Source organism: Delphinapterus leucas, chromosome 5 (assembly GCF_059928025.1).
Source record: "Delphinapterus leucas isolate spDelLeu-1000000601 "Yukka" chromosome 5, BTC_Dleu_Yukka2, whole genome shotgun sequence".
In the NCBI taxonomy this organism is placed as follows: Eukaryota; Metazoa; Chordata; class Mammalia; order Artiodactyla; family Monodontidae; genus Delphinapterus; species Delphinapterus leucas.
In genome coordinates this window covers 75,850,175-75,872,079 of record NC_143133.1, presented here as the reverse complement: position 1 = coordinate 75,872,079, position 21,905 = coordinate 75,850,175, and the positions used below count along the sequence as shown (strand labels likewise).

Genomic DNA, 21,905 nt, shown 5'->3' with positions numbered 1-21,905 from the left:
ATGAGAAAACAACTCATGCTATCAGACAGTCTAAAATATACTAAGGGAGATAAGGCCTCCATACAAATAAAATACATGGCCAAATAATACTCTGAAATATGGGTTTCTTCCTTTTTCTCTGTAGGGTTCCTTTCCCTTCCTTCCATCCCAGCAGGCTCTGGCCTCATTGCCTTAAGGAAGGGATGTACAAGGGAGAAAACATATAGTTTGAAAGTATTTGCTTCTTGTTCCAAAAACTTAAGCCCTTAGGGAATCCTAGGGGTGGGGTGTTGTGGAGAAGATTGAAGAAAGAGAACCCGTGTCATCCCCACACTGGAAAGTGTTTTTAACAGGTGGGAGTCTAGAGGGAAAAATGAGAGGTCGTGGATTCCAGGAGCAGAAAAGACCTGTGCCTGGCTTTGCAGCACAGTCACTACTAGTCACTACTAAGGGAAACAATCCCAGAGAGAAAATGGCTGTGTCGAGGCAGACAGGATCAAAGGCAGCCCTGCCAAAGACTCCCACGTGCCACTCACAGAGGAGAGCAGCAGAAAGCGGGGGGACCTGCAGGGAACATGTGGAGAGGGATGGCATGTCTAAGCAGTAACCTGCATGGACCATGGCCCAGAGGATCTTCCCCCCCACCGCCACCACTCAACATCTTGGCACTCGGAGGCTCCTGGAACCCCAGAAAGACGGGAGGCTCTTTTTCCACCAGCTAGGAGGAATAAAGCTTGAGGTCAGAAAGCAAGCTGAGTTGGAGAGAATAAAGACAGGTTTTTTTCATAGACCTGAGTTTACACCCATGATTCAAGGCAGAGAAGGTGGTGAGTGGCCAGAGGAGGAAGGATGCAAGTGGCTCCAGGGCTGGAGGAGACTGGGATCTGATTGTGAGAGCGAGTTTGAATTCTCTAGGATTACGGAGCTTCCACTGCCGAGAGGGGCTTACTGACCTGGTTCACCGCCTGAGCAAAAGCTGTGTGTTCTGATGAAGTTAAATGTGTGATTGCTGATCAACAAGATACTAACAATAAAGCATATATGTTTGTTGATGTGGTGAATCCTGTAGTGAGAATTTCTAAGATACAGGGTTTACTTCCTAAATAAATGGAAGAAGATTTGGAACTTTTCCTATAAAGGGTGAAATGTATTCCTCTGAGTAGATTGACTTAAGGTTCATGATAGTCAACCAAATGGGAAAGCTTATTTTGGCAACGGGTGCAAGACATTCTATTGCTCTCATTTCGTTCTTAATCCTTACGCCCTTGCAAAATAAACAGTGCACCTTTAAGCAAAGTAAATAAAGAACCGAAAGCACGTTTTAGCCTGATTTGTGTTGGATGATTCAAGATTTTCCCAAGAATCAGCAATCTCTTTGTCCACGAATTTAGATTTTTTCTTTAATTAATAGACTTTATTAATTGGGGGGCAGTTTTACGTTTTCAGACAAATTGAGTGGAAAGTACAGAGTTCCCACATACTTCCTCACCCCTACTCCCCACCCCCCAATTTCTCCTGCTACTAATATCTTGTATTAGTGTGGTACAATGGTTATAATTGATGAGCCAATACTGATAATTATTATTAACTAAAGTCCACTGTTTAAATTAGGGTTCACTCCTTGGGTTGTATAGTCTATAGGTTTGACAAATGTATAATGATATACATCACCATTACAATATCATGCAGAATAGTTTCATTCCCCTAAAAATCCCCTGTGCTCCATCAATTTATCCTTCCTCCCTTCCCCTCCCGAAGCTGGTGACCAATCCAATTTGCTTTTATCATTAACACAAACAACTCTGGAGAAAATGAGGACCCAATGAATATAAGTCCTATTTACATAGGTTTAAATTAAGTCCCCATCTTTATCAGTAGACAAGCTTGTATTTTGTCCATAACTAAAATAACTGTACTATTTTGAATTCTATCAATAATTGTTTTCAATCAACATTATTTCATAGATCTCTTTCTATGTGAACTATTTCTATGTGAACTATTTCACAAATCTATTTCTATGTGAACTCAAGCAGAGTTCACATACTTATCATCTCTGATCTTGTCATAATTTTAAGGATGAATTACTTTATAATTGCCATGAGTTTGCAGAATTAATTGCCCTACAGTTTTGAGACGTTTGTTCAACTTCTAGCTCTTCTACATAAACACCTGCCATTGAATTGCAATTTGATTCTTTGCTCATGAACTAAATGATGTCTTAGCTTTTGTCCACCCTCTTATATAGAAGTCATATTTTACTCAAGGAACAAGTTTTGGGAGATCTCTCATAAATCAAGCTCATTTTACCAAAGGAATAAAGAGTATGAGGAATGCATTTGTAGAGTACAAAAATCTATAACTATTGGAGCACATTTTTACTTTAATGTTGCTTTTAATTTTTAAGCACTATTTAAAATTTTTCCTATAGGGCTATCCTTTAAATTAATAGCATAGTATTAATTTGGTTGATTGGCTTTATTCATACCAATTTATCTAACTTTTATTCTGAACTTTTTGATTTATGGTTGCGTTTTTTAAGCCCTGATTTTAGCAATATCATAACTTGAGTAATATTTTTATAGGATTTATAAAATCTTTCAAATTATAGTAATAGCATATGTGAGAATAACAATGTAATAAATGCTAAATTTCAAAGAGAATTTCAGATGTCTTCAAATAACCATAGCTCTCCTGACACGGAGTATGAAGAGGATTACAGCTTGCCAGCTAAAGGGGCACTGCCAGGTGCTAGGCAGCAATAGAGAACAGTTTACAAGTCACTTCCTTATGCAGCAAGACAGTATTTCTGACTCATACTATTGTGGGGACCTAGAGCTGATATGAAGATTATTTTAAGCTGAAGACATTTGAGATTCAACAGATGTGGAAAGAAGCCTTCTCAGAACTTCCCTTAGCTGACTAAAAGCAGCAACATTTGGGAAATGAGGCTGCCATAAATCCCCTGTCTGGGGTAGTTTTATGGCTGCGTTGGGTCTTCGTTGCAGCGCGCGGGCTTTCTCTAGTTGCGGTGTGCGGGCTTCTCACTGCGGGGATTTCTCTTGTTGCAGAGCACGGGCTCTAGGTGCGCGGGCTTCAGTAGTTGTGGCGCACAGGCTTAGTTGCTCCGCAACATGTGGGATCTTCCCGGACCAGGGCTCGAACCCGTGTGCACTGCACTGGCAAGTGGATTCTTAACCACTGCACCACCAGGGAAGCCCATCACCAACTTTCTTATCTCCCATTTGTTCTCCTAAAAATCCACTTGTCTTTCCTAAAGAAACCTATTTGTCTTCCCATAACACCTTTTTTCCTCCCTAGTCTCTACTAAGTTAGTCCATAAACCTCTATATTTAACTATTTAAAGAGCCGACTACTGCTTTTGTTGGTTTTCATATACATACGAATAAACCTTTTTCTCCTGTTAATCTCGTGTCAGTTTAACTCACAGACCCACAGACACTAAACCTAACAGAGTAGAGTAAAAGTTTTTCCTTTCTAACATTTTAGATTCACAAAAGTCAAATTTGCTTACAATGCATTTCCACAACTAAATGCACCCCTCAGCCTGCCCTGCTGAAAGTCATGTGCCTTAAAAACACGAGAAGTTTATTTTGTTCCCTTAAAGCTGCAACTCATTTTATCTGATCATCAAAAAAAAAAAAAAAATTTGTGTGTGTGGAATATAAGCTGTGTTTTTTGTTTTTTTTAGAAAATTGAGGTGTAGTTGACACACATTATATTAGTTTTAGGTGCACACATAATTATTTGATATTTGTATACATTGCAAAATGATCACAATAGGTCTAGTTACATTCCAAGTGTTTTCTTTTTTTCAACATGAAAAACTTCCAAGGAGCTGGACAACAGCAACTAATTTAAAGAGGTTTCACCCTGGCTGTGCAAGAATCAGTCTGATTCTTGGGCTATGACTTTATTTTCCTTGAGAAGTTACTTTGTGTAAATTGCAGGCAGGCCGTAGCTGTGGTCTGCCATTTCCCGTGCAGGACTTACAACTCGCTGCTGCAGGAAGGCCCAGGGAGAGGCTTCGAAACAGCAATTTTTCAGCTAACTTCTTACATTCATTTAGGTAAATGTAGATGCTGCAGAATCCCAGCCAGCCGGCCTTAGCTGTGACTCTGCAGTGCGTGCTAGTGTGCTAGTGCTGCCTATGATTTTATTCTACAAGAGCCACTCCATGTGTATCAAACCTATGTAGACTAGCTTTTTTGTTTTTTTTTTTACAATGGAGTTGTAGGAGTTCTTTTTACATATTTTAGAGATTAACCACTTATCAGATTAACCCGTTTTCAGATACATGGCTTCCAAATATTTTCTCCCTTTCATTCTCTAGATTGCCTTTTCACTCAGCTGACTGTTTCCTTTATTGTGCAGAGGCATTTGAGGTTGAGGTCGTTCCACTTGTTTATTTTTGTTTTTGTTGCCTGTCATATAGCCAACCTATGGAAAGAACTTAAATGTCCATCAACAGATAAATGGATAAAGAAAATGTAATATATTCAGACAATGGAATACTCTTCAGCCTTAAAAAAAAAAAAAGGAAATCCTTCAATATGCAATAACATGGAGGAACCTTGAGGACATTATGCTAAGGTGAAATAAGCCTGTTACAGAAAGAAAATTCTGCATAATTCCACTTATATGGGGTATCTAAAACAGGCAAATTCATAGAATTAGAGAGTAGAATGATGGTGTTAGGGGTTAGGGGGAGGGGGAAATGGGGAGTTGCTAACCAACAGGCATAAATTTTCAGTCCAACAAGATGAATAAGCTCTGGAGACCTGGTGTACAACATTGTACCTGTAGTCAACAATGAGGTATTGTACATATAAAATTTGTTAAGAGGGTAGATCTCATGTTAAGTGTTCTTACCACAACAAAAAAAATTTTTTTAAATGTTAACCTATTTTAAACTAAAACAGGGAAATGGGCAAAGGAAAATACAGATACCTTGCCGTGGAACATCACAGTTGGCTGACGAACGATGGTAAAGGAAGATCTTAATATATGAAGATCTCCCGCAGCTTGGAATATTCAGCGGAAGGTCACAATATGGAGAGCCCTCATCTCCTCCTTCTGTGAAAAGACCTCATAATAGTCTACAAAGCCCTGGTTCCTGGCTATTTCTCTGACCTCAGACCTCTTTGTCCACCTCTCTACCCTTTGCTCACTTCACTCTAGAGGGAAGGGCAAAGAGAATTCAGAGATCTCATTAATATCAAAGGAATATATAAAAGAAGCCATTCCATTAGGGATCATATTTCTTATAAATGACTCTTAACTGGTGAACCCATACTGTTTCTTTGATCTGTGGAATCTAGAGCCTTCCTACTCAAAGTGGTGGGGTCCACACACCCAGAAGAAACCAACCTTGCTGAAACCTTGATCTTGGACTTCTAGACACCAGACTTGTGAGAAAATAAATTTCTGTTGTTTAAGCCACCCAGGCTGTGGTCCTTTGTTATGGCAGCCCTCCGAAAACTAATACATAGCATCAACATCACCTGGGAGCATCTTAGGAGTACTGATTTTCAAGCCCTAACCCAGACCTACTGAATCAGAATCTCTGGGGAGTGAAAGCCCAAAATCTGTGTTTGAACAAGTCCTCTGAGTGACTCTTGTGCAGCTAAAGTTTGAATAGCACTGATCTGGAGCAGTGCTTCTTCACGCTGTGTATCAGCATCACCTGCGCAACTTCTGAAAAAGAGCAGTGCCTGGGCCTCACCTTAATATTTTGGTTCAGTTGCTTGAGCGCTGGACGGTCAGGTTTGCATGGGCAGACCTGGTTTAGGTATTTTCTTAAGCTGCCCTGTTGACTCTAAGGTATAGCCAGGGCTAAGCTCCCCAGGTCTAGAGCCTGTTGGCATGATGTGGAAACCTGTAGAAGAGATGACTGAGTGTACGTACTTCGGGTAAAGTGGGGCAGCTTACTAACTCCCTAGCCTAAGGAGCTTCACTGGTAGTGTGTGATTTCAAAAACATACCTTATTCCTTCTCTAGAGATAATGACGCATACCTCTTCCACCTGCAAATCCCCACCTCCTCTCTATGACTGGTTGAGACGGTTAGTTTTATATGTCACCTTGACTGGCCATGGGGTGTCCAGACTAAACATTATTTCTGGGTGTGTCAGTGAGGATGTTTTCAGATGAGATTAACCATTTGAATTGGTGGACTCAGTAGATGGCCCTCCTCCACGTGGATGAACTTCACCCAATCCACTGGAGACCTGAGTAGCACAAAAAGCAGAAACAGGTGGAATTTCCGTCTTTTTTTCTTACCTCACTGCTAGAGCTCGGACATCTCATCTCATCACGTCAAGCCCCCAGACTGGGATGTATATCATCAGCTCCCCTGGGTCTCAGGCCTTCAGACCCCAAATGAATTACACCACTGGCTTTGCTGGGTCTCAAGCTTGCAGACGGCAGATCATGGGTCTTTCTCAGCCTCCATAATCTTGTGAGCCGATTCCTCATAATAAGTCCCATTTAGATAGATAGGATGAAAGAAAAGAAAGAGACAAAAAGTGAGAGAGGAAGGAAGGAAGGAAGGGAGGGAGGGAGGGAGAAAATCCCCTACTGGTTCTGTTTCTCTGGAGAACCCTGGGCAAGCACAAATGCCAAGGAGGTAAGAGCATCTTACTAGATGGGAGCAGCCTGACACCAGACTGAAAGGGGGAAATTCAGATGTTCTGGACCTAGTGTTACTGTCCTTAGTCTTGCATGTAATTGGGCATGTTGCAAGGCTCCTCAAGAACAGCTTAGGGATGTATGGGGCCATTTCTCCTAAGGGATTAGTAAAGCTTATATTCTAAGCTTCCAGGCTTCCTGTTTAGGATTTTATAAACTCCTCCATGCTGAGGTGTAAATGCCTGATTAGGTTTAGTGAGGTACCCTTTCTGCCTGTGTTTGCATTTTAAAAAGGGATAAAGCCTTAGGTTATGAGAAAACAATTCTGGAGATGGAATTTTATGCCCTAGCAAACTGGCAAGAGAAATGGGGGTTGGACTGGAAAATAATGCTACTAATAGCAATAATCACTGAACATTTATCAAGTGCTATGACTACACTTAGAGCACTTCACCCATTGTCTCATTTAATCCTCACAGCAGTGCTGGAGGTAAATGGGAGAACTTGAACCTAAACCATCTGTGCCTACACAGATCACTGTCTACATTAGCATGACTTTTACCCACTGCCTTCAGTAATAGGTTTTTGGAAACTCTCGCCCAGGAAGATGAAGTTACACACAACTTTTGTGATTGTCATGAAAGTACTCCACTGGTCTCATCAATTCGCAAAGACTCCTTTGGAAACCCTCACCCTGCTGTGTCTGTCAAGCCCTTGCACAATCCTAAACAAGCTGAAAACCTATAAATACCCCACCACTGCCCTCTCTTTACTAGATGCTGCTAAAACTCTCTTGAGGTAGGGATCTCCCTTAACTCAGTGAGCTATAAACTCAGCTTTGCTTTGTCCACAAGCTCTTTGGTGGTGCTTTGGGGAGCAGCATTTGACAGCACTATTCTTAGCTCCATTTTGCAAGTGAGGAAATTGAGGCCCAGAGGAGTTAGTTAATTTATCCAAAGACACAGAGCTAGTAAGTGGCGGGTCCAGGGTTCAAATCCTGCCATTCTGATGCCAGAAAGCACATTCCCAGCCACATCTACACTGCCTCCCTGTATTATATGAGATCATATAATACAGTCACTTATTGTTTCTCTACCAGCGATCAACCAAGAAAAATCAACACAAACTGTGAAAGAACGAGTGCCTTCAGCCTCCCTCTCCTTACTGCCTGTGCTATGTCTCTGCTGTCAAGGGTGGTCATAGGCCAGGACCTCCTCAGATAGGTCGTTAGTTGCAAAACCCCCTGGAAGGAGGAGTGGGGAGGTAGGTAAGATGGGAGGCTCAGCTCTGTCAGTGAGCAATGCACTCCTCTGCCTCAGTTAATGCAGCTTCTTACTAGACAATCACGGGTCACGGGTCACTTAAAAATCCCAGAGAAGCCAGAACTTAAAATGGCTCCCTGACCTAGGCCTTGCTTTAAGCTTTGCTGAAGCCAGGAATGTGATGCTTTTAAACTATCCAAGCCCCAGGGCACTCCTGCCTGCTTAGATCATTACAGAAAACTGCGGTGTGTTACCTGGGGTCTGTTACTGCTTTCCTTTCATGTCCATCTGCCCAAGCCTCAATCACCCTCTCCCTGTTCACAGAGCAGCTGCCCGCCCACTGCCTACGTGTCCCTGGTATCCTGGGGTGAATTTGCTCCCCACTTCACACTGAAGACCAGCTGCTTCTTTCTGCTCCCCTGCTCCCCCAGCCCCCTTTCTCTGTCTCCAACCTTCTGCCTGCCCTGTCTTGCAATCCAGCCTAGGATGCCCAACATCCTGGCAGTTCCAACAGACCACGCCCTGGCAACAGACAGCAGGCAGGCAGGCAGATGCATGCTGCTACGGGTGGGGAAGTTTTCCCACCTGGCAGCACCTCCCAGACTGAGAAGAAAAACCAACACACGGCTTCCCTGGTGGTGCAGTGGTTGAGAGTCCGCCTGCCGATGCAGGGGACGCAGGTTCGTGCCCCAGTCTGGAAAGATCCCACGTGCCGCGGAGCGGCTGGGCCCGTGAGCCATGGCCGCTGAGCCTGCGCGTCCGGAGCCTGTGCAGTTTCTTACTGGCCAGTCAGGGGTCACTTAAGTTCACGTCTGCTGTAGGTTAGTTCACACAAGTTGATAAAGGCACTTAAAACAACTAATTGAGGGAGAAGTGTGTGCCTGCTCCTTTAGCAGACCCTAACCAAGTACTTGCTCACAAACCTCTGAAGATCAGCTGGCTGCAGTCCAAACCCCTTGCTGCCCTCCCTACCACCCACGGCTTCAGTCTCTTACTCCACCAGCTTGTTCACTGTTTCAGTTCCACACTGCTGAATAACAAACCAACCCCAAAGAGGAGCTTAAAACCATCATTTTCCTTCCTGACCTTTCTGTGGGTTGGCCGGGCAGTCCTTCTGCTGGTCCTGCTGGCTCACTCACATGGATGCATTCAGCAGAGGGCGAGCTGGCCGCCGGGCTCAGAGGGGAGGTCTGGACTTCTCTTGCTATGAGGTCTCTCAGGGAGGCTGGGTTTCTTTCCATGCAGTTCTGGAGCAGCGTGCCAAGAAGGCAAGGCTGCTCAGGGCCTGGACTTGGAAGTCCTACAATGTCACTTCTGCCACCTTCTGTTGGTCTAAGCAAGTCACAGGCACCCCAGACTCAAGGCATGGGGAAGTGGACTCCACTTCTTGATAGGAGGATTGTGTTTTCATTGGGACTGCAATGGGTACCACCAGAGGAAGTAAACTCCATTATCCAAAAAGATGTGAGAAGCATCTTAATATCCACTAATAATAATGACTAAGAAAACAAAACCTACTTACCATGTACTGGATACTGTGCTAAGTACAATACTGCACAAGAACCCAGTGAGGTAGATGTTAGAGATGAACACTTGTGCTCCCATTTCCATGTGGAGAGGGAGAATTCCCCAGAGAAGAACTTCCTGGTTTTTGCCCTCACCCACCCCTATTTCCTCCCGTGGGAGCAGTGACTCCTCCGCTGGCGAATCTAGGAGAAGGAGTGCATTTCTCCCTCCTTGCGATGTTAGAGCCATAAGCAGAGTGTGTTCAGCCTGCTCCGGGGGCTGGTGTGCCTGGTGAATTGAACCAGGGGCTCAGTTCAGTTCAGGAGGAGGGGGATATTAGAAATCCAATTGGTCCACCAAAGTCACCTTCTCCAAACAGCTTTACCAATTGTAAATGAGTTGTTTTGAACTCCATCTGCCTGGGTTTTTCAATTGTTTCTGGACTCAGGCAGGGAAAGGATGGGTATAAGTTACTGGAAACTTCCAAATCTCAACAGCAAACACTATTAGCCCTTTTTCATTGAGAAGTTAAGTAATTTGAACAGGGTTGCACAGCTAATACTTGGTAAGGCTTCATTCCAGACCAACCACCTTGAACCAGAAATGGAATTGCCTTCACCCCCTCTCTCCTAGACTGCAGGAAGCCATGTAATATTGATGCTCCAATTTTTCTTCCTTCAACCAAATCCAGGTTAACAAACAAGTCTTTAACACCTTCTCTGTTCCCACTTGTTCACATCTTGTGTGTCAAGCACTTGCAACCTAGAGGTCGACAGAGGTATCCTGACCTTTGAAAATTGAATTAGAGTTGACTCAAAATCCCTCCCCCACCAGAAGTGTGGGGAAAGTCCTGAGTCCCTCCCATTCCACTGGATTTGGGGTGGGAACACCAGTTTATCTCGTTTTACCTTATTTCTAGTGGGTTGTAAATCCACAATCCTATTTCCACCAAATTATAAACTACCTCACCATCTTGTATGTGCTAGTTCTTCCCCACACTGTCCCCAGCCATGGAATACAGACACATTGCCTTGATTTCTCCCCTTAAACAGCCCTAACACCGAATGTGTGGGAGTGAAGCAGACCTGATTGGTATGCAGCGTTGGGGGAGTTCTGAGTTGCTCAGGCCCCTCAAGCCTCTGCTGAGACCTGTAACTGTCCATCGTAGCTCCCCTCCTATCTTGCACTTTATTATGTAAAACTTCAAACATATCTAACAGAAGAGGGACTATTGAATGAATAGTCTAGACAATGAACCCTAGGATTCCATCACTTAGTTTCAACAATCACCAACTCACAACCAAGAGTCGTTTCCTCTATACACTCATCCACTCCCCTGTTGGGATTATTGCAAAGCAAACTCTAGATATCACTTTATTCACAATTGTCTCAGCTTGCATCTTTAAAAGAACTGCTTTTAAAAGCATAACCACCATACCAATACCCTTCTAAATATAATTAACAGCAATTCTCGAATATCAGCAAATATCAAGTCAGGATTCCCCCTGTCCTGGTCCTCCCTCTTACCCCGTAGCTCCAACCACAGCTAACTGAGATGACTTGCACATGTACACCTGCAGCAGGTCTCAGGCCTCGACGCTACAACACAGACCCATGTAAGGACTGCCTACCTGAACCCGGCCGACTGCTCCATTGGGCACAGTGGGCCCATTGCCTACAGACCATAACATTTTCAGGAGATTACAAAAATGTTTTAGTTCTTTCTATATGAGAAAAAAAGATGAACTTTTAATTTGAAAAAGTCTTAATATATAATATTTATATGTTCATCTTTATACTAATGCAGTCATAAAATATAATTTTTAATATTATTTTAAGGAAGAAAGGACCCAGAAAAGCAAAAGTGCCTAGGGTCCCTGAAAGTCATAATACAGCCCTGCAGCTGCCATCTCCTTTTAGATGTCTCAAAGGTGTCCTCTAATCTAAGTGTCCTGAACTGAACTCATGCTTTTCCACTCTTTTCTTCTGGTCATCTCCCGGTGTTCCCTACGTCAGTGAAGGGCTCACTGTTGTGGGAAAGATCAGTCAAATGAGAACACACCCAGGCTGTTTATTCAGAGCCTGCTATGGCCAGGGAGTCAGCCACCATTACTTGCAGTTGGCAGAGACTCAAAGGCAGAGGAGTGGGACAGCTTTATAGTGGGGTGGGGGGCAAGGGGGGCAGGGGATGGTGGCTTTAGGAATACTCTGTTAGACCCTGTTGGCATGGGGAAGGTGGAGACTGCCTAACTAGAAACAGGGCATCCTATGCGATTGGCTTGGGGAATATATTTGGCTTTCTCTACTTGGTCCTGAGATGGAAGTGGGGGCAAAAATTAGGTATCAGTTGGGACCACTGGCCAGATCCTGACCATTCTGGGCTGATTGCTGCAGAGGCTGTGGTTTGGATTCCTGACCTGGTTGCTGCACAGGTGGTGAGTCAGAGTTGTACTGTCATATGTGGCCTGGCCATTGTCCACCTGTATATTCAGACCCTCACTATCTATATATTGTTTCATAAGTTAGAAATCGAGGAATTATCTTGAATGCTTTTCTCTCCCCAACCCCACATCCAATCCATCACCAAATCCTGTGAAAATACACCTCCTCAAATATCTCTCAAGGCCTGTCTCTTCCTTGCATCTCCACCATGGTACCACCAAACTATTTTCATCTTTCATCTGATCTACTAAGTAGCCCCCTAACTTGGTCTATCTACCTCCACTGCCCCCTCCCCAATTTATTTGTAGAAGTAATGTTTTCAAAAGGCAACCATGGTTACATTATCCTCATGCTTAAATTATTTCAACAGCTCCCACTGGTTTCAGTATAAAGACTAAAATCTTCAAGGTGGCCTCCAGGGCCCTGTACAGTCTGGCTTCCATCTGCTGCCTCGTCACTGATCACACAACCCCTTTTTGCTTCCCATCTGAGCCACGCTGGCCTTTCAGTCCCCAACACCTCTACCCATCTGCCACAGGGGATTTACTGCAAGGCTGTGCACAGCTCCTGAGGCAGATGAACAGGGGAGGGCCCCGGTGGGGGCCTGGGCAGCTCCAGGTATCAAAAGTAGGAGGAGAACAGTGAAGTCTCATCAGGGCACCACTACTGGGAACGACCGCCTCCAACTACCCCTGCCTCTGCACCACTCTGCCCATGATCCAAAGCCCCAGAGGACAGTTCAATGAGCTGGCTCAGGTCACATGCCCATCCCTCGGCCAGGGTACCTGGAATAAAAGTCTCAATAAACCTTTATCGATGAAGAGAAATCCCCCAAAGAAAATTGGGGGTTCTTACCAGAAGGAGGAGGAATGGGTGCAGGGTCGCCCCCAAATCAACAAATATCCACTAACCACATTTCCCACTACCTGCACTGATTTCCTGTCCTTTCTTTGTTAGTTAACACTACTTAATTTTTAGATTCCAGCCCAACGTCCTTTCATTAAAGAATCCTTCCCTCACCTTCCCAAGGAGTCAAAGTTCTCTATTCTGTCATTTTATAGCACTATAACCTCTCCTTCATAGCACTTGCCACTGCTGTATTTTACATTTATTTGTGAATGTTTGAATAACATCCATGTCTCCCAATTGGCTAAACAGCCTATGAGAGCAGAGCCCATATATGTTTGGCTTACTATGATAGCTTTAGTGCCTAGCACAGTGCCTGGCAAAGCAAAGACATCAAACAAACATTCATTTAATGTATGAATCAAGCCATAAAGATATTTCTTTTCCCAGTGATATGAATTATGCCACTCCCGCCTTAGAAGGCAAAAGGAGCTAAATTTTAAACAATTTTTTCCAATTCATACTTTATTACATAATGTTCTTATTTACTCTTTACAATAATGCCACAGGAGCTCACTTTATACATAAAGAAACTGAGGCACAGGGAGTTAGGGAATTTTTTCAAAATCACATACCTGGTAAATGATCCACGTGGGATACAAACCCAGGTCTGATTCCAAAATTCAAGTTCAAATCTACCATATGATGTCGTATACCAATCTCACCTCAAAAAAAAAAAAGTGGTTGAGGTAAATATATATATATATATATATTTTTAAAATTATATAATTATATAATCTATATAGTTATATAAAATTCTTCCTCCTAGTTCCAAAAGAAGCTATTTAGAATTGCTACTAATTTTTAAAACAATCTGGAGAGATTGTTCAACATGTTTAGTTTCAGTCCTTCAGATAAAAATCCAGAGTACCGAACATTTCATTGATTGTTCAAGAAAAGCATTAAATCCATGGTTAAATCACAATAAAACAACACCTGGATGATTCATAGTTTAGCATTTTTATAGTTAAATAAAGGTACATAACTTCTAGTTCTGTTTTTCAATAAGAAATCTAAACAAAGTAGAATGTCTTCTCTATCTCTTCTTATAGTATAATTGAAGGTAAAACTAATAATATTTGGGAATTAAAGAAGTTAAAATTATTACTTAAATGTGAGGTATTTCTTTGATTTTTTTTTTTAATAGATTTTATTTTTGGCTATGTTGGGTTTTCGTTGCTGCACGCAGGCTTTTCTCTGGTTGTGGTGAGCAGGGACTACTCTTCGTTGCGGTGCGTGGGCTTCTCATTGCAGTGCGTGGGCTTCTCATTGAGGTGGCTTCTCTTGTCACAGAACACAGGCTCTAGGCGTGTGGGCTTCAGTAGTTGTGGCACGTGGGCTTCAGTAGTTGTGGCTCACGGGCTCCAGAGCGCGGGCTCAGTAGTTGTGGCGCACAGGCTTAGTTGCCCCGCGGCATGTGGGATCCTCCTGGACCAGGGCTCGAACCCGTGTCCCCCTGTATTGGCAGGCGGATTCTTAACCACTGTGCCACCAGGGAAGCCCCTTACTTTTCAATTATAACTACCAGAGTAATAGTGGTCAATTATTACTCACTAGTACACTATTTAAATTTAGTAAAATACAACACCCATTAACAATGGAATGCTTTCCTTTTTACCTCCCTGTAAAATATGCTGTTATTTATTAAATAGAGGTATTCATTTTGGCACTTTAAGGTCAGTTGACTTTCTTCATACAAATTTTGACTACCTTCTCTTTTGAATATTTAGATGAATATATTTAATTTTTCCTACTGTTCAAGAAATCAAAACAAAACATTTTATATCAGCATTTTAATGAGCTTTGCTTTAATGATTAATTCAATGTGAAGTTAGTCTACACTTGAGTTATGAAAATAGAAAATAATTATTCAGATGCTTGAGTTAGGGGTACAATGATAGTCAAGTATAACAAAATGCTGTTTAATTAAACTTATCTAGTGGGAACTTTCAATTAAGCTTTCATTTTGTTTTTGAGAACCAGAGGGGGGAAGAAGGGAATATTATCAGGTAAGGCAGAATATAACAGTTTTAACCTTCATCTTTTGTCCTGAGGAATTTCAGGCCTTCTTGAACTAGTGGCTTTAAAAAAAATCCTTCGATAGTTTAGGTAGACCATGCATAGTCTCACTGATGGCATATTCCAAAATTAACAATCTTAACTTACCTAAATTTCACAAATCTAATAATAACATTCTCCACCTTTCTCCTAACAGGGAGCTGAAAATCACTCCAAGGCTTAACAGAGACAGTTAATACAGTAGTCTGGGAATAAAAGTTGCAGAAAGGTGGACATTTACAGCTATTACACTCGACAGCTAAAAGGGGTGAGAAGACATTTGAGCTTCTTAGCGAAGTTATTATAACTTTTGGTAGTTAATCACAGGCCTCTGTAGTATTCATCAATGAGATTATTTAATTATAATGTAACCACTTCTTTAACGGATTCAGGAAGTTTTCAATTTACACGCAAACACGTAATAAAGACAAATACAGACACACATGTTTATGAACATGCACACACATATACACTCCATGGAACAAGTAAAACTAAATTCAGATTAAAGTACCGGAAACCAAGCAGAAGAGGGGCACAGATGAGCTGTCAATCTCCTGCGGTGGTGGTGGAGGAGGTGATGATGGTGGCAGCTGTTATTGCTTGGTTTCCTGCTATGACTAGTCGTGATGCTAGGAATTTTACTTGCTGAGGGGCTCACCATGTTTGGACATTACATTCATTAGGCTCTAAGATTCTTGTATCCAAGTCAAAGGGAGGAAATAGGCAAAAGGTGAATATAATTTAATTTGAATTATAAATTAATTTTTAAATGTGAATTTAAAAACAGAACCGTAATTCATGGCAAGAAACAATCGGCTTACATGTAGTTTGAATATCACAGACTCTCACCTTTCTTACTGAATTTTCATAGATATCCCTGAATAGATGTTTCTTCATTTGTTGTTTATCCTAAGGGCCATTTCCAGAAGCTCTAATTTAAAAAAATAATAACATTCACTGGAGAGTGTGGTCACTGGAGTTCCCATGCCACCTTGCTGGAGGTCCATCTCTTCAGAGTACTTTTTAATGGATACATTTCATCATGTTCTGAAACATACAAACATTGAAGGTATCTCAGAAATGTACTTGGGTTTTATAAATGTCATGATTTATTCTAGACCCAGACAAATTCCAGTTGGACTTTTTGTCCTGCAGTAATCAATTTACATACTAGGTTCAATTTGGGCAATTTAGGTGATTTATTCCAATAGTACAAAAAATACACTTGCTGTGCAATCCAAGGATGGACAAATCTACCACGGGCCTATCTCAAAAAGCAATGACCGTGAAAAGTGACTGTCTCTCTTCCTGTTTGTTGGATTCAAATTCAATAGCTCTAGACTTGTTTATTTTCATTAGAGCTAGGAAAAGAATTTAGCTTCATTTTAATCAATACACCTAGCCTTTTTTCTACCTAAAAAAAAAAAAAAAAATACAAAAACCAAAACCAACCAAAACTATTGTATGGTATTGCCTCTCCACGACACTAGTTATCTCTTTAACATAAAGGCCTTAGAGATAGAACTCATTCATCTGTAAAACTGGTTTTCAAACAAGTTCATTTTCATGTAAATCTAGATAGGCCATAAAAGTTAGTTTACTTTGTAAAATACTCATCCATGGAGAGAATAAAGCAAATGAAATAAAAACTCTGGGCAGATGCAATTTGACAAAGCATTATAATGCTTACCAAATGTTTAGCTTCTTCTGTCATTCATGATAAATGACACTGAGCATGAGTGAAGGAACAGAAGTTGGTGGAGATGTGATCATTTAAGGTAACCTACTCCCTCAATTTCATCTACAGATTATATAAAGCATTTTGACTTAGCCACAAAGGCTTCACCATTTCAGTGTTATTTCTTGGTAATGAGGGGACGTTGGAAAAGTAACACAAGGAATGATTTCAGTTCTCAGGATTTATTAGAGAAGGCACTGAGGTGAGATCAGCTACTGGAGAACACAGATCTCACTGGGAAAAGAAAAGCAAAACTAGCAAATATAAGGAAGAATGTATCTTCAGGTCAGTCAGAGCAATGAGACAGCCAAGATGCACGTGAGGAGATAGTAAGGATAATAAGGCAGGCTATCATTTTCTCTTTTATTGCATGCTGGAGTCCCCAAACCTGCTAAAGACATGATTACAGGTAACAGCAGCAGTGGTGTTCCCTAGAGGTCTCGTGTGCTTTGAGGGAGTGGGGGCTATAAACTGACAGTACCAGACAAGGGAACTAAGTCATCTAATATGTCTTCTAGAAACATAATGAGTTTGACTGATGTGGCTTTCTGTGCTTAACGCGTAAGAGGTTGTGCCAACTCATGGATCCTCGGAGAACACTGTGCTTTCAAAGCAGCTGGCTTGACTTTAAAGACTTCTGGATCGTAATATACAATATGCACAGGAGTCCTGAAATGGAAAAAAGGATTTGACTTAAAATAAGATGAACAGAAAAGGGAACTAACATTTCTCAGGCATCCACTATGTGTTAGGCACTATATTATCTCATTTTGATTTTCTTAAGCACCACATCAAACAGGTATCATGACCTCCACTGTACATATAAGGAAATGAAGGCTCAGGGACGTTGTAAGAGTGACCTGTGGTCAAGTCTAGATGTGTATATGTGTCAGATTCCGAAGGCTTTCCTCTTTCCATAGAAAGTAAATTCTGGAAATTTCTCAATAATTTGACGATGTTAAAACAAGCCAGACAATCCACTGGTGAAATTAAAGAAATCAATTTTTTGAAGTTTTCATCCTTAATACCTTAACCACCAAATAATAATCTTGCTACCAGGATAGACTCTTGAGCACTTGGTCTTACTCCTCACTTTCCTTTGTCAGTGATCAGAGAATGAGTGTCATTTCATTTGATGTTGAACTTTTTTTTTTAAGGAAAAACACATTATAAAGATTTTTAAAATCTGGACTTCCCTGGTGGTGCAGTGGTTAAGAATCCGCCTGCCAATGCAGGGGACATGGGTTCGAGCCCTGGTCCCGGAAGATCCCACATGCTGCGGAGCAACTAAGCCCGTGCACCACAATTACCGAGCCTGCGCTCTAGAGCCTGCGAGCCACGACTACTGAAGCCCGCGCGCCTAGAGCCCGTGCTCCACAACAAGAGAAGCCACCGCAATAAGAAGCCCACGCACCGCAACAAAGAGTAGCCCCTGCTCGCTGCAGCTAGAGGAAGCCCATGCACAGCAACAAAGACCCAAGGCAACCAAAAATAAATAAATAAATAAATAAATAAATAAATAAAATAAAATTAAAATTAAAATTTTTTAAAAAAATATTTTATTATATAAGACCAAACACATTTCCTATTCCCTGAGCTCAAGACTACTACTTTTTCAGTTAGGTTTTCTTGATGGTGCTTCAAAAAGGGGATCAGGTATTATCCCTTGAAGGTAACAAAATGAATTGAGGTTCAGACAAGTTGAGAGGTCTTCTAAAAAATGAATAGGAATTAGAGGCAATTTCTTCTTTGTTGAATATATTTTCCGATTTATTTGAAATAGTTCATACATGTACATGATGCAAAAACATTGAAAAATACAAAAGCCTATTTAGTAAAAAATAAGTCTTCCTACCATCCCGGCTCCCTAGGCCCCCAAAGTAACCATTGTTACTAGCTTCTTACATACTCCTGTGAGACAGTATAGGCATATGTAAGCAAATATATGGCATATATGTATTTTTTTCTTACACAAATTACAACATATTATGTTTCTGTTCTGCAACTTATTAGATCAATATATGTTAGATAAATAATCCTTATCAATATATGTTAGATAAATAATCCCATATCCATAATTACAGAGTTGTCTCCTAGGTCTAAAGTTCAATACTAGTCCACTAACCCTTTAACTGTAGCCTTATATTTATGGTAAGAAGACCATAGATTTGTCACAATAAATGTAACAAATAAGATGATTTTTAAAATTTTTACTATTTCTATGATTCATTTCACTGAACTTAATAGGTCAACTTTTCCCTGTCCCTAGCACCCCCTGCCTTTCCTGTCCCATCTTAGCCTTAGATTGACACACCTTGTATTTGGATTAGCTAGTTCTTGAATTCTGGGAGATATCTTGGAATGGATAGCAGCACAAGATACTTGCCAGTAGGCATCACGGGGAGGTAAATAATCTTGATGAAGAGGCCTGGGCTTAGCTAGAGCTAGTATTCGAGGGCTAGGTTTGGCGAGCAAGGCAGCACCGGATATCTATAGTGCAAAACAAAACGACACAAAAACATACCTCAAATTTCACCACGTCTCCCTCTATTTTCAACTATAGCCCTAATCGAGTCACCATCCTTTCTCTCCTGGATTACTGTAACAGACTCTCCTAACTGATCTCCCTGCTTCCATTCTCACTCCTCCACAACCCAGCCTTCACACAGCAGTTACTGAGGGAGAGAAGGAGCATTTTAACAAGTGTATTCCATGAGCTAGACAGTGTTCTCAGCGATCTGCCTAAATCATTCCCATGCAATCACCGTAACAACTTCATGAGGGAAGTACTTTCCAAGGCCCAAGCCAGATCATGTCACTCACAGTGTTTAAAATCTTCCAGTGGCTTTCCATTTTGCTAAGAATAACACCTAGGCTCCTTACCGTGGCCTAGAAGGTCCTACATGATCTGCCTACTATACTCTCCTCCAACCTCACCTTCCTCCCATCCCCACCTCAATCACTATGACCCTAGTCACACAAGGCCCCTCTGGCCCAGCTCTTTCCACCTCAGGACCTTTGCATTTACTAGTTCTGCTTGAAACCCTCTTTCCTCAATCTTGTCATGGCTGCCTCTTCGTCATTCAAGTCCCTAGACTCAAACATCACATCCTCAAGGAGTTCTTCCCTGACCATCCAAGATATATCAGCCTTTCTAATTACCCTCTTCCACAGTACTTATTTAATCTTCTTCATAGCACTTAACAACACCTGACTTAGCTCATTTATTTCATTGTTGGTTATGTTTACTGTCTGTTTTTCCCCACCAGAATATAAGCCGCTTGAGAGAAGTACTTGTTTGCCAAAAGCTAGACTAGGCTCTGTTGCATAACTGGTGCTGAATAAATATATTCTGACTGACTCATCAACTCCCTTTGGTCTTACTTTGGAAACCACATCTGCCAGGAGGCCTTTCTATTATGTTGCTTTACTGGTAAAATAGGAAAGATGACATAGAGCTACTATTCTCTCTCTCAAGTGCTCATTCAAAAGAATGAGGACCACAGCAAACACCACTCAGTAGCCCTGAAAATGTTCTATATTTGCACTGATACAGATTAGTTTGGGTTCTCAGAGTATGATTATGTGCCATGGTATCACTTTTTTAAAGGATTTTTTAAAACCCCCGAACAATCCACTGAGCGTGCCAGGCTCTGTGCTGAGCACCTGCCTTATCTATTATCACAAGTCTGAACAGCCCTGAAACTGGGAACTGTTACCTTCACAATCCCCTTGCTCACCTTGCTCCACCCAACTTCAAAGCTATCCTACTTAAGGACTTTGTCATGTGCTCTTCCCTCTACTAGAACATTCTCTTCTCAGATCTTCACTTAGCTGACTCCTTCTCATTATTCAGGTTTCAGCTCAAACATCCCTTCCTTAAGAGAGGCTTTCCCTGACTACCGTATGCAAAGAAGCTTATTCTCCACCCCCAGCCATAGTCACTCATTTCCCATTTTATTTTTTATTTTTTTCCATTTTATTTTCTTCATAGCACTTACCACTACCTGACATTATCTTATCTGTTTCCTTATTTATTTTCTGTCTCCTTCCATCTTGTTCACTGGGCACGGTGCCGGGCACACAGTAGAGATTCAAATCCTTATTGAATGAATAACGCTCAGGAAGGTTATTACAACATCACACAACTAGTAGTGGTGAGGCAGGAATTTGAACCCAGCTCTTACTGATACCCTATAGAAGCAAAACAACACCCTAGGAACAAACAGAAAGTGAGCTGAAGGATGCTAAGGTAGTGATGGCTTACAGGACGGATGGGCATTTCACTTCTTTCTCTTTCAAAGCACAGACCCTCTATCTTAATCCTTGGATGGGCAAGGTCTACAGTTCTTGGAGTTGCAACAGCAGTCAGGGCAGACGTCGCAATTTTGGTTTCAGTCTAGGGGAGAAAAAGAAAACAGTACCTGTAAGCATCAATCAATAAACACTATCGCAATCAAAGTTACAAAGTAGTATCTGACCACTGGACCAGACTTCTCAGTAAATCCAGCAAAAAGGATGAGAATACTGCAGTAACCTATGATCATAGCTGAAAGGATCAGTTTCCATCCTTCTCAAACTAGGTTGTATAAATTCCAACCCAGATTTTTTGGAACTTCCTGTGAAACTAAAGATGGGGAGAAAATGACAAGTACACAAATGGACTAAGAGATAAATGGCAATGCTGATTACTAGAACGATAAACTCATCCAGGAGGGAAGTTCTCAGCCCTATCACATGAGAACACTACAAGGGGGAGAGCTCTGCTTTGTTCTTAATTATCTTGCCCTTTGGAAATTGGAATTCACATTATTACAAATCCCCATGCTTAAAATGAATTTAAGTAGCTCTCTTCTAATTGGAACGGACAATACAAAGTAACCAAAGACAAGAGGAAGAAAGGCAGAACAGAACCATATCTCCATAGACAATGTTGTACTGGTCCCCCAAGACACTCCTCACTACCTTAATTGTGGAAATGTGTTCAAATTACATCATCTTCTATTTAAATTACTTATATCCAAACTCAAAACTTACCACAAAACTCTGAGGTGGGAATATAATCAATAACTGGAAATGAAATAGGGTTTTAACTGTGGGTAGAAAATTAACACACAAGGTATGTTCCAAACCCCTTCTTATGTTGTTTAAAATGATGACGATGGACTTCCTTGCTGGCGCAGTGGTTAAGAATCTGCCTGCCAGTGCAGGGGACACAGGTTCGAGCCCTGGTCCGAGAAGATCCCACATGCTGCAGAGCAACTAAGCCCGAGTGCCACAACTACTGAGCTTGCGCTCTAGAGCCTATGAGCCACAACTACTGAGCCCACGTGCCACAACTCCTGAAGCCTGCGTGCCTAGAGCCTG

At 41.7% G+C, this 21,905-nt stretch overlaps 1 protein-coding gene across 1 annotated transcript in view; it reads right to left on the bottom strand.

The window, feature by feature from the left end:
• Positions 1–16,429: 16,429 nt before the first annotated feature.
• The window catches only part of SPMAP2L (sperm microtubule associated protein 2 like), a 66,581-nt gene continuing 61,105 nt past the window's right edge, over positions 16,430–21,905 (bottom strand). The window contains exons 7-9 of the mRNA XM_022563439.2: positions 20,806–20,937; positions 18,853–19,028; positions 16,430–17,207 (exon numbers count right to left, since the gene is read on the bottom strand). Of these exons, the coding sequence (XP_022419147.2) occupies positions 17,093–17,207; positions 18,853–19,028; positions 20,806–20,937 (423 nt within the window). The 3' untranslated portion in view covers positions 16,430–17,092. The remainder of the gene's footprint in view (positions 17,208–18,852; positions 19,029–20,805; positions 20,938–21,905) is intronic.